Source organism: Ceratotherium simum, chromosome 22 (assembly GCF_057802395.1).
Source record: "Ceratotherium simum simum isolate JZ-2026a chromosome 22, ASM5780239v1, whole genome shotgun sequence".
In the NCBI taxonomy this organism is placed as follows: Eukaryota; Metazoa; Chordata; class Mammalia; order Perissodactyla; family Rhinocerotidae; genus Ceratotherium; species Ceratotherium simum.
This window is the reverse complement of record NC_141921.1, coordinates 6,331,849-6,345,066: the sequence shown is the minus strand read 5'-3', so window position 1 is coordinate 6,345,066 and position 13,218 is coordinate 6,331,849. Positions and strand designations below refer to the sequence as shown.

The 13,218-nt window shown below is 39.3% G+C and overlaps 1 protein-coding gene across 11 annotated transcripts in view; it reads left to right on the top strand.

Annotated features, from left to right (window-relative positions):
- The window catches only part of ZYG11A (zyg-11 family member A, cell cycle regulator), a 95,101-nt gene that overhangs the window by 53,635 nt on the left and 28,248 nt on the right, over positions 1 to 13,218 (top strand). For 6 of the 11 annotated variants that reach the window (XR_015555742.1, XR_015555740.1, XR_015555743.1 and 3 more), the window contains exons 9-14: positions 176 to 337; positions 413 to 457; positions 4,545 to 4,739; positions 7,624 to 7,685; positions 8,051 to 8,148; positions 11,878 to 12,385. Coding sequence is in view for 5 of the 11 variants with exons in the window: in XM_087445917.1 (XP_087302043.1) it covers positions 176 to 337; positions 413 to 457; positions 4,545 to 4,739; positions 7,624 to 7,685; positions 8,051 to 8,148; positions 11,878 to 12,056 (741 nt within the window). In the remaining 6 variants the exon portion in view is untranslated. Of the gene's footprint in view, positions 1 to 175; positions 338 to 412; positions 458 to 4,544; positions 4,740 to 7,623; positions 7,686 to 8,050; positions 8,149 to 11,877; positions 13,106 to 13,218 lie in introns of those variants that run through there. The other 5 variants (XM_087445917.1, XM_004438627.3, XM_087445916.1 and 2 more) reach the window with 4 other exon arrangements.

The following is a 13,218-nucleotide window of genomic DNA, read 5'->3' as shown; positions in this document are numbered from 1 at the left end:
GGAGATAGGTACAACTAATTTTATACATAGAAAATGGATCACAAGCCAATTAAGTGGTAGAACTTGGGTTTAGAATCCAGGTTTGATTCTAAAACTTTTCTTAACTATTGCTTTCCTTATACTGGAATTGAGTCAGTCATTAGGACATCTAACTCCCTGTCTCTTTGGTTTTTAGGAACTTCTTGCAATAGTAAAACAAAAGACTACTGAGAATTTAGATGATGTCACCCTCTTGTTTACTTTGAAAGCACTTTGGAATCTTACAGATGAGTCTCCAGCTGCCTGCAAGCACTTTATTGAAAATCAAGGATTGGCAATCTTCATCCAAGTCTTGGAGGTGGGAAGATAGGATTGAGTTTATATATCAAGTTCTTGTCTTCATGATAAAGTAACCTATATATTCTTTTGACAGACTTTTTCAGAGTCAGCAATACAAAGCAAAGTACTTGGTCTTTTGGTAAGGTGAATTGTTTTGAGTTAATTCTAAATACTTAAAAAAAATAAGAAAACTAACACCTACGTAGTACCTACTATATGCTAGGCACTTTTGTAAACAATTTACACGTAGTAACTTGTTTAATCTTCAAATCATCCCTATAAAGTAAATACCATTATATATCAGTCATCTATTGCTGTGAACAACTACAGCTTAAAACAGCAGCCATTTTATTTACTTATGAATCTGTGAGTCAACAGTTTGAACTCAGCTCAGCTGTACAGTGCCTCTGCTGGTCTCATGTGGAGTTACTCATGTAGCTGCAGTCATCTAGTGGCTCATCTGGGGCTGGATGCTCTAAGATGGCCTGACTCTCATATCTGACAGTTGGTACAGGTTGTTAGCTGGGCCTTGTGTCTCTGTGGGCTTCTTCACTCGGCAGTTTCAGGGCAGCAATAGGAGGCAAGTCTCACTATACAAGTAGCTTCTTAAACTTCTGCTTACGTCACATTTTCTAATGTCTCATTGTCCAAAGCCTTAGGTTACATGGGGTGTTTTCTAACAACTACTACTCTAACTCTCCAACACCAGCTTGGTGTCCTACAATTCAAGTCAGTTCAATTCTGACACTACCCAGAGTTAGCATCAGATCCCACAAGTTAAATGGCTCAGTCCTACAAGTCTGTGCCCCTACTTCAGTTGCCAGTCATAAATCCTGGGCCATGCGTACTTGCTGACTCACTGGCTATAAATTGGGGGTTTCCACGACCCCGTCTTGAGGTTGATAATTTGCTAGAATGGCTCACTGAACTCTGGAAGGCACTTGAAACTATTATCAATTGATTATAAAGGATACAACTCAGGAACAGTCAAACGGAAGAGATGCATAGGGCAAGGAACGAGGGATGCACGCGTTTCCGTCATGCCGTCTCTGGGCACACCACCCTCCCAGCACCTTGATGTGTTCACCAACCCAGAAGTTCTCCAAACCCCATCATTTAGGGGTTTTTATGGGGTCATCATATAGACATGATTGATTATTAATTCACTCTTCAGCCCCTCCCACCTCCCCCCAGAGATTGGGGAGTGGGGCTGAAAGTTCCAGGCTTGTAATCAAGGTTTGGCATTTCTGGCAACCAGCCCCCATTCTGAAGCTAGCTAGGTACCTGCCAAGAGTCGCCTCGTTTGTATAAAGATGCTCCTATCACTCCAGAAATTGCAAGGGATTTAAGGGCTCTGTGTCAGGAACTGGGGACAAAGACCAAATATATTACTTATTATGCCCATATTACTTATTATGCCCAGATTAAAAGAGGTGGTTACCCCTTGAGGGGAGGAGCAGCAAAGTCACATTGCTAATGGGCATATACACAGGGATAGGAAAAATTGTGTTATGTTCTATACTCTACCACACATTATCTACATTTTATAGACATAGAATCTGAGGCACAGAGATGCTTTTTATCCTATGTCACCTAGGTAGTAAGAAGCAGACTCAGAATTCAAACTCAGGCAGTCTGGCTCCAGACCCTCTGTTATTAACCACTTTACTATACTTCCTCTTTAACAAGGCAATCAATTTTTTGGAAATTTGTTTGTTTATACTTCTGTACTACCTCTCAATCGGGGTATTCGTTACTGAGAAATTTCTTTGTTTCCTAAAGATAAAGGTGAAGATTCACAAAAAGTAATGAAAACATGCTATAAGCCCCTGCAGTTTGTCATGGTGTTGCTTTGGGAGACACAGATGCATGAAATGTTTCAAGCTGATGGTGCTTGTAACGTTGGGGAGGTGATTTTAGACATGTATACAAATAGTTCTCTAAGATTGACTTTATGGTAAATACTAGAAAAAAGGCACAAAGTCCAGAGGGAGCCTTTGATTATAGATCGTGAACTCCTTCACAGCAGGGACTATGTCTTTTCCTTTGTATCCCTAACACATACAGGACTTGGAACACAGAGGAATACATGATTAATATTGGAAATCTGGAAGGTGCAGAAAAGTAGAAGGAAGGGACAAAAAAGTAGGGGACAAAGGTCATTTTTGGCTAGGGAAGATGAGAAAGTGTAATCATTTGAGGGACACTGTAATAACAGACTATCTTGAATTTTGGGAGAAGGTGGAAAGAAGAAAAGCGATGGGAAATCAGGCCAGACGAGACAGGTGGATTGACGCCTCATATATCCTGTACAGTGCTAAGTATCCTACTAGTTGACCTAAGAGATCTTTTACTTTTTATCTTTTTGAGAGCTTCTCAGAATGCTGAGGGTTTATGAGGTTGCCCTTTTCGTTTCTTTCTCTGAAGAAGACCCACATTTTCCTGTGGCTCCCATCTTCTCAACATTTTGTTCCATAGACTCTTGGAAAGAAAAAGCTAATATAGGGGCCGGCCCCGTGGCATAGCGGTTAATTGCACGCGCTCCGCTGCTGGTGGCTCGGGTTTGGATCCCGGGCACGCACCCACGCACTGCTTGTCAGGCCATGCTGTGGAGGCGTCCCACATAAAGTGGAGGAAGATAGGCACGGATGTTAGCTCAGGGCCAGTCTTTCTCAGCAAAAAGAGGAGGATTGGCATAGATGTTAGCTCAGGGCTGATCTTCCTCACAAAAAAAAAAAAGGAAAGAAAAAGAAAAAGCTAATATAAAAGTAGCCTCTGCCAAGCTTATAAGAGAAGTCTTGGGCCTCAACTGAGGTGTCTGTCTCAGTTATGCTAAGGAAGCTATCTATCATCTTGTCTCGCCTTGTTTGGGAATACCGTCTGATAGACCTACCGCTGAAATCATGCTATTGATGAAGTGCGTAGCTGGCCGTGGGAAAAACGGGGGGGGGTCTCAAAACTGCAGTTTTTGCTGAAATCATGCTATTGACAAGAGCGGTATAGCTGGTCTTCGGAAAAACTGTGTGTGTGGGGAATCTCAAAACGGTACAATTTTCTGTGTAGTGCCGTATACTTTCTGAAAGCTGCTTCAGGAGGAGCAGTGGGTGCTGTGTTCATTTTGACTGTGTGTTTCACCTCTAAACCTTTGTTTATTCATCTATGTGGTAGACAGATGATCCTAAGTTGACCCCCAGTGATTTCAGTCTCTTGGTGTTCATGTCTTTGTGTAATCCCCTTCCCTCGAGTGTGGGCAGGACCTGTGACTTGCTTCTAACCAATAGATATGGCAAAGATGATATGATATCACTCTCATGATTATATTACAATATATATGTAAATCCATCTTGCTAGCAGACACTCTAGATAGAGACTCTTTCTTGCTGCATTGAAGAAGCAAGCTGCCATGAAGTACGTGGTTGTAGAAGGGAGAAGCCTGCATGGCAGGGAACTATGGATAGCTTCTAGGAGCTGAGGGTGTCCTCCAGCAAGAAGCTGAAACCGTCATTCTTGCAGCCACGAAGAAATGAATCCCGCCAGCAGTCTGAGTTAAATTTAAAGTAGATTCCCCCCCAGTGGAGCCTCCAGATGAGAATGCAGCCCAGCCAGCACTTTGATTTCAGTCTGTTGAGACCTCAGAGTAGAGGACCCACTAAGTCATGCCTGGACTCCTGACCCACAGAAACTGTGAGGGAAAAAATGTATGTTGTTTTAAGCCACCGAGTTGGTGGTGATATGTTACACAGCATAGAAAACTAATACATACATAAAATAAAGAAAATACTACCTGCCCTTCGTTGTTACTGATAAATTTCAAGCTAATGAAACATATATTAGGCCCCCAGGAATGTTAAGTATTTGAGTCAGGCCTGGATTTGTATTCTGGTTCAACCAGTTATTAGCAGTGTGAATCTGACAAGTCAGTCTTGCTGAGTTTTTTTTTGTTTGACTGTTTTAAAGATTAAATGAGGTAAGGCAGATAAAGACATTTTTGTCTATCTAGTATAGTGCCTGGCACTTAGTAAGTGCTTCCTCAGTGATTTATTATTACTGATCATCCTCATCATCAAGGGGTGGAATTGTGGGTGTTAGGCTAATTGAGAGGGAGGAGGATGGGACTAAGTGTTCTGAATGTATCTGACCTGAGCAGTAGGAGAGGGAGAGGAACCAATTCCTGATTCTCCCCTCCTTTCCTGTCCCTGATATTGTCTGCTCCATCTGACCTGTAGAACAACATAGCTGAAGTCAGAGAACTCTCTTCTAAGCTGGTGACAGAAGATGTGGTGAAGCATGTCAGCAGCTTGCTCCATAGCAAAGAAATGGAAGTCAGCTATTTTGCTGCAGGCATCATAGCCCACCTGACATCTGACAGCCAGCCCTGGATGTCCCGTGACCTTCAGAGGACTGCTCTTCTCCAAGATCTGGTATAAGAACTATCCTCTTTACAAAATCCAGAGTAACCTCTTCTTGCAGAACACTTATTTTTCTAGATCAGAAGAGTTTTAGAAATATGTGTTCATTGTAGAAAATGGGAAACATACAGAAAAGTGTAAAGAAAATATTGTAAATCATGCATACGCTACCACCGAAAGCTAACCTCTCTTTAACATTTAGTTGCATTCCTTCTGATATTTTTCTTTCGTAAAAGTTATACATGCAAACCGTTGTATATGGCTTATTCCAATTCTCTTTCCCACTTTCAGCTCTTTTCTAAGCTATTTACCTCCATATCCCTAAATAACAAATGTTGCTACTTCTTGACTTTTCAGTTTTAGGCTAACCTCTCTTTAACATTTAGTTGCATTCCTTCTGATATTTTTCTTTCGTAAAAGTTATACATGCAAACCGTTGTATATGGCTTATTCCAATTCTCTTTCCCACTTTCAGCTCTTTTCTAAGCTATTTACCTCCATATCCCTAAATAACAAATGTTGCTACTTCTTGACTTTTCAGTTTTAGGCCTTATCTACTAATTCATTTTCCCACTCTGGAAAATGAAGATTCTTTTTCTCACTGTTCCTATGCACACCCTTCCCTATACTCCCAGTGTAAATTTTTTAGTACATTCACGCATGTGCTGTCCACTTCAGCTTCTCAGAGTTGTCTTTCCTAGAGCATCTGTCTGTCTGCCATCTGGTCTGCTTTCTTTGTACATCTGCTATACCGCTGTCATCCAGGATATTCCTTTACTGACATCCTGGGGATTCTCTGCCGCTCTTGTGTTGGATTCCTTGTTTCCTGGATTTGCGTGGATTTGTGTGCCTTCCTGTTTTTTTGGTGTACTCTTTCATTCTGTTGGATCATAGCTTCCAGTAGCTTCCTAAGAAGGTGAAGCATGAAGGAGAAAATTTGAGATCTTATCTGTTTGAAAAAGCCTTTATTTTACCTTCATATTTAGTTGATCAAATGGCTGGGTATAGAATTTTAGTTTTGAAATATTTTCCCATCAGAATTTTTAAATCATTGCTCTGTTGTCTTACTTCTCTATATCACTATTGAGAAACGCTGTGCCATTTTTCTTTGGAAGGTTTAAGATCTTTATCCTTAGTGTTTGGAAATGACAGTGATGTGCTTTGGTGTTGATGTGGATTTATTTTCACCTGTTACGTTAGCTACTTATTGGTCTGGAAGCTCCTTACCTTCAGTTCTAGGAAATTTTTTTCTCCCTCTCTCCCTATCCTCTCTCCCGTCCCTTCCTCCTTCCCTCTCTTCACTTCCTCCTTCCCTTCCTCTTTCCTTCTCGCATCATTGCCTTCCTTCTTCTCTCCCTCCTTCCCTTCCTTCCCTCCGTCCTGCCTCTTTTTTTCTGGGATCTTGGCCCTCCCAGACTCATCTTTTCTTATCTATTCCCTGTTTTCCTTTTTAAGTTTTTTTCACCTTCCATTCCTTCTATTGAATTTTGCATTTCTGCTATTATATTTTTAATTTCCAAGAACTCTTTTTTTTTTTTTTGGCGAGGAAGATTGGCTCTGAGCTAACATCCATTGTCAGTCTTCCTCTTTTTGCTGAGGAAGATCAGCCCTGAACTAACATCTGTGCCCATCTTCCTCCATTTTGCTTGTAGGAGACTGCCACAGTATGGCTTGATGAGTGGTGTGTGGGTCCGCATCTGGGATCCGAACCTGTGACCCCTGGGCCGCTGAAGTGGAGCATGTGAACTTAAACACTACGCCACAGGCCAGCCCTGTGGAACTCAATTTTTGTTCTCTGAGTGCATCTTTTTCTTGTTTCATGGTAGTTTTATCTATTATCGCTTTAAAGGTATTAATGATAGTTTGGGAGTTTTGCTTTGTTTTAGGTTTTCCTCTTCCTCCAAGGTCTGTTTCCTGCAAGTTGCTTTTTTTTCCTATTTGTTTTGTTCCTTTATGTTGCAGATTTTCTTAAAGTGTATGGTGATCCTCAGTTGTCCATTCATATCTAAGAGTGGGGCTGTTTGGAAGCTGTGTGCAGATGGGTAGAACTTGTCAACTGTGGGCTTTGTTACAAAGTGATCTGGACTAGTTGTCCCTCAATATCAGTGTCATTAGATCTTTTGTCTCTACTGGTTGGAATGTACCTGAAGAAGAATCTTCTGTTCTTCTGATTGAAAACCATCAGCCTGGCTGCTAACAGTCTGAAAGCCCACTAGAGGAAGAGATGTCGGGGCAGAGGAGTCTCAGCATTTAGTATTGAGGTTTTCACTTCAGCCCTCTGTTTTTAGCATGGTACTCTCACCCTCAATTGTTCACGGAGTTGCCCAGTCCAGAAATTTTTGTTAGGGGTGGAAAAGGAGACCTGGGAGTCTTGATTCTTTGGTACTTTCAACCAGTCCTCTTATTTTCAACCCCAGCTCTAATCTCACCTCCTGAAGTACCTAGTGTGCCAAATTTTTAAGTCTCTTGGGGGTTCTGTTAAAATTGGTTTGTTTTTTAACCTTCCTCAGTGGTGGATCTATTAAATCAGTTACCATTTTCCTTTTGCTTTGTTCTTTGTATGTTTGCTTTCTTTTCTTTTAAACCATTTATACTACTCTGTTCATGGGATTTAGGGAAGGGGTAGGTGCATGCTCAGTCCTCCATCTTTAAACAGAAGCCCCTTTTTATTGCATTGTTTTCCACATGACTTTGTTCATATTCTACATATATAATGGTTATCTAATTGATAGTTTGGCAAGTAGGTATACCCAAATTTGCGTAATCATTCCCATATTTTGAAAATTTATGTTGTTTCATATATATATATAATTATAAATGACATGAAACAGCCTATTATGATTTTTCAAAAATGATAGAATACAATACTAGAATCCTGGTTTCTTTTTTTGTACAGTATGCAACCATCCAGAATTGGCCAAGTTCAAGTTGTAAGATGACAGCATTGGTGACCTACAGGTATTTCATGATGGTGTTGTGCTTTTCTTACACATGGTACATGATAAAATATTAGAGTCAAATAGCCTTCTGTTCAAATCCTATTTCTTTGTGATATTGGGAAAATCACTTTTAGAAAATCTCTGAGACTCAATTTAGTTCTGCTGTAAAATGAGGCTGACAGTGTGCAGGATTGAGGATGAAATGAGATGTTGAATGTATAGAGTGTCTAACACAGAATGCAATTTCTTAAATGCTAGCTCCCATTATACGTTCAACAATATGTCTGTCTCAGTGAGGAATTAACCCTGTGGGGAAAAGGTTGAAAATTATTATTATATCCCTGACGTTAGCCTGAGTTCTGAATCTTCTTTGTACCTTTTTAGATCCTTCAAGGCATTTTTCCCGCTTCTTGGCAACTTCTCTCAACCAGAGGTTCAGCTCTGGGCACTATGGGCTATGTATCATGTCTGCAGTAAAAACCGTATGTATTCAAAACCGTTTTCTAGCTCTTTTTCTGTGTAATGACGAAGTTCAAGATGGAATTTTTAAAAATTGTTCTCCTGTTTCCTGAATTTAGCTCTTTTTAAAACAAAACTGAAAAAATGTTTTTGTTAGTTTAAAAAATGCTGCAGAATTATAATATATCTGGGGTTGGATGTCAGGCAACATAGTGAGTGAAAGTTTGCTTCCACTCCTATCCCCCACAGGCGAGCACTGTTAATAATTTGATAACTAGAACTATCCTTCCAGATACTTTTCTGTGTACGTGCATACCATAGTTAGTTTATACTGTATATGAATATGATAATGTTTTTAAACACAATGGTCTCATTCTATGCATGCTATCCTATAGCTTGCTCTCTTCACCCCAACAGTTTATCATGAATACTTTTCCTGTAGTAATACATAGCTCTGCCTCTGTAATGGTCTGTGGGAGGTTGGGGGGCCAGGGGTCAGGACTTGTTTCCCAGCAAGATTAAATGTTTTTGCATGTTTTGCTGGTTTAAATTACCCTTTGAGAATTTTTGGCATATATCCTTTGCTAAGGATTATTGTAAAAATTTTTACTTTTATTACAAAAGAAATATAAGCTATAATTTTATACTAAAAAGCCTGAGAGAGGCCAGCCCCGTGGCTTAGTGGTTAAGTGCGCGCGCTCCGCTGCTGGCGGCCTGGGTTCAGATCCCAGGTGCGCACTGATGCACCGCTTCTGTGGCTATGCTGAGGCAGCGTCCCACATACAGCAACTAGAAGGCTGTGCAACTATGACATACAACTATCTACTGGGGCTTTGGGAAGAAAAAGGGAAAAAAAAAAAGCCCGAGAGATAACTTTTAGAATTAAAGGTTTAGCTATCAACATAAGTATAAAATATCTAAAAATAGCTTTAACAAGTAATGAGACCTATTTGCAGAAAACTGTGAGAAATGATTTAAAAGCCTGAAATAATTACGAGACATACTATATTTCTAGATAGAAAGACTTATTAAGATACAGATGTCAATTCTTTTCAGTTTATGGGTATAATATAATTCAAGTGAATGAGTGATGAGGGATCTGAAAATTATTCTCAAGTTAATCTGGCAGAATAAACAGGAAAGAACTGACCAAGAAAAATGTTTTGTTTTGTTTTTTTTAATTTTTATTTATTTATTTTTTTCCCCCCAAAGCCCCAGTAGATAGTTGTATGTCATAGTTGCACAGCCTTCTAGTTGCTGTATGTGGGATGCGGCCTCAGCATGGCCGGAGAAGCGGTGCGTCAGTGCGCGCCCGGGATCTGAACCCCGGGCCACCAGCAGCAGAGCACGCGCACTTAACTGCTAAGCTACGGGGCCGGCCTGAAAAATGTTTTTTTAGGAGCTTGCCCTAACACTTCTCTTTAAATTATAAAAAAGTACTGTGAATGGTGCTGGTGTATGAATAGATATAGGCAGATCATTTGGTCAGAATAACCCTGAAATAGACGTCAGTATATTCAGTTACAACAGCAGTAACTCAACAACTAAAACTTAGTTGAGTACTTACTGTATGCCAGGCAGTGTTGTAAGCTCTTTACGAGTAACTCATATTTCATCTTCACAACAACTAGAAGGAGGTAGCACTGTTATTATTATCCACCTAGTACAGATGATAAAATGAGGCACAGAGAAGTTAAGTCACTTGCCCATACTTAAAAGTTAGCAACTGGTTCTAGAACTACAGCCAGGGTTCTAACCTAGTGATCTGACTCCAGATCACCACTACTAATTAGACTGCTCAGTATTTCTTCACTATATTGATATAATAATTTATTTAACCAGTCTCCTTTAGATGGACGTTGTTTCTGATCTTTTCTATTACCAACACTGGTTCAATGAATAATGACTTGTGTATATATATATATATATATACACACACACACACACATATACATATATATATATATATAAAGTGAAAATAGAAAGGGAAGGGTGCACATGTGTGGTAATTGAGAGGACAGATGCCAGAACTAGACTATCTGTGCTCTATTGCCAGTTTCTGCCCCTTACTAACTGTGGGAACTTAAGCAAGTTACTTGACCTCTTTGTGTTCCAGTTTTCTCACCTATAAAATGAGAATAAAAATATCTATTTCATAGGGGTGTTATGAGAATTAAGTGGGTTAATTTTTGTTAAGCATTTAAAACATTGCTTGGCTCATAGTACTAGCATTTGTACATAGCATAGTATTAATACAACCACAGTACCTAGCATTTGTTAAATAAAATACATCATTTTGCAAATGAGTTAATTTGCAGAATACTTAGAATTGCTGAGTCAGAATGTTATGAACATATGTAATGTTGATAGCTATTGCTCAACTAGAGTCGATTACCAGTTTACATTCCCGTCAGCAATGTATGAGAGCTTGCCAGTTTCCTTACATTCTTGCAGAAACATTTAATTGAACTTTTTGATTTTGCCAATCTCAGGTGAAAGTGATAGTCTCATTTGACGTGTGTTATAAGTGAGGTTACCATCTTTTCTTCTCTTCAAGAGTCGTTTCCTTTCCTTGAATTGTTTGTTCACTTTCTGTCTGCTGTTGGTCTTTTTCTTTCTAATTTGAAGGAGTTTATTGTCTTCACTTTGTTCATTGTGTTTACAAGTCAAGCTTTTGCTATATGGCCTCTGGATTTCAGGTCATGGTTACACTTTCCAAAATTGATGAAAATTCTCAGCCATTTCTTTTAAAATATTACCTTTCCCCTATTCTCTCTATTCTTTTCTTGTGGAACATCTATCAGAAGTATCTTGTACCTTCTCTCATTATATCCTACACATCCTGCAACCTTTTTTAAAAAAGTAGTTTCCATGTCTTTGTTTCTTTGTGCTGTATTCTTGGTAATAGCCTTAAATGTGTTTTTGAATCATTATTTCTCTCTTTGTGTCTAATGATTAAGAGAATCCTTTTTAGACTGAATTGTGGACATGTCCCTTCAGCACAGTTTTGTATTTGCTTCTGTCAAGTGCTCTAGAGGTTTCCCTGGGATTGGACTAATATTTATATTAGTTTCTCAGCTCAAAGGTTCCCAGAAAATGTAGGTAGTGTAAATTGAAACCCTATACCCGATTGGGACTGTGGTTATGAATTCTCAGGAAAGACTTCTCCTCCCCACTCCTATATACCCACCTAGAACCCAGGCCAAGGTAAAGATGTTTCATTGTCTAATTCCTTCTTTTGCCTAGCCCTTTGAGGGACCAGCTTTATGCACTGATTTTTCTTCTAACTTCCTAAGTTAAAATCTAAATTCCTAGATTATTGGAACTGACAGTCGCTTTCTGCCCCAGGATAGCTCCAGGGTAGGTTACATGAGTTTAGGTGCTTTATGTTCTTTGTGTTTGGCTCCTGGACAGTTCCTTTGCTTTGTACACTCAACTGTGCATTTAAAATTTTTTCTGGTGTTTTCAGGTTATCTAGCTCAACATACTGCCTAAACTTGAAATGTGTGTTTTTTGTGATAAAAGATATTTGAAGCATAGAGTTGTCTGGAAGTAGACATACTAAAATAATCATCTCTTCTCACTACACAAGCCAAGCATTATTTAGGTTTTGAATTGACTCATTTTATCTGTTAACTCCTGTGTCAAAGAGCTTAAACCTTTGTACCCTTTCTTTAAAAAGGTGAATGGATGTTGGGAATATTTAAAATGTTAATTTCTCCATCAAGTTTCTTTGCTTGATTTTCTTTCAGCCAGCAAATACTGCAAAATGTTAGTCGAAGAAGAAGGATTGCCACTTTTGTGTGACATCCGGGAGCACAGTGAGGCAGATCTCCAAGCACAGAAGATTGCAATCTCCATTCTAGATGACTTCAGAATGCATTTTGTGAATTATCAGAGACACCCTCTATGTTCAATGCCCTTAACGTAAGAGGCTTAAGAGGTGCTCTCTGTTCCTCAGTGTCAGGTCTTCTGTCAGCAATTGAATGTCGAAACCAGTTGTCGTTGGAATTTGTGAGTTGGCCGCCTCACTAGCCTTTTATTGTTAATTTTCTACAAGTTACAAAAGATTGGATTTGTATGATAGCCATAATCCCAAATCAAGTTGGAATCATTCTGGGAACACCCCTTCCACAGTTTTGAAAAATCAAGCCCTGGACTCGTGGGAAGACCTGTGAGCTTGCATTGGAACAGTCATACCAGTTACTTTTCTCTAGCTCTGGCCAATTTCTTGACTCTGGGAGTTTGTCAGAGGAAGAGGTAAAGAAAGACCTACAGGGAGACCTTGGTATTTATGTTAAATTTCCTATATGAAAGAATCTCCCAAGTTGTTATTCCTGGTTATGTGAAACCACTGGAAAAGAAGTACATGAAAAAAGTTCTGAGAAGTTTATGCTTACAAATGTGTTGTTTGGAAAGCAGAACTTTTGTTGGAGGGGAGGAAAAAGAAAATAATAATTTTCTTTTATAGGTACCAAAGAACCTTTCACTTGTGGGGTGGAGGGAAGAGAAATATATTTTTTACAATTTTGGATATTCTACCTTTGGCCTGTTATTCTTACAACTTTGCTCATTAGACTGAGTATAACATTCTGTATAATGGGTATACTGGGGGGGCATGGTGGGACTTAGGACTGAGTGTTTAATGAAAGATTATTTGGGGATTGTAAATCTCAATCCCTCAAATTTTTAATTTGAGTTGGGACGGTGATCAAAACTGAGAGGAAGAGGAAGGGCCAGAGAAGGACTTTGCTAAACATTTCAGGAGGTACTCTTAACTAGCATGGAGACCAGAAAGATATGGGCTTTTCTGAGAACTAGCCTCAACCACAATATAGACTATCAGAAGCTTTTGTCTGTGCCTTCTGCAAACCTCTGTGGAATAGAGTATGAACTCCTTCCTTGCTTTATTTTTGACAACTAGTGAAAACATGTTTTGCCGTTCGTATGTTTAAGTTTTTCAAAGAACCAAAGTACATTCCTTTTAGCATATTTTAGTACATACATCATTTTAGCATATTTTAGGACTATATTTCTATGCTTTTAGCTGGCCAGACCCTTAACTGGAGTGCTATGTACCACCTTTTGGAATT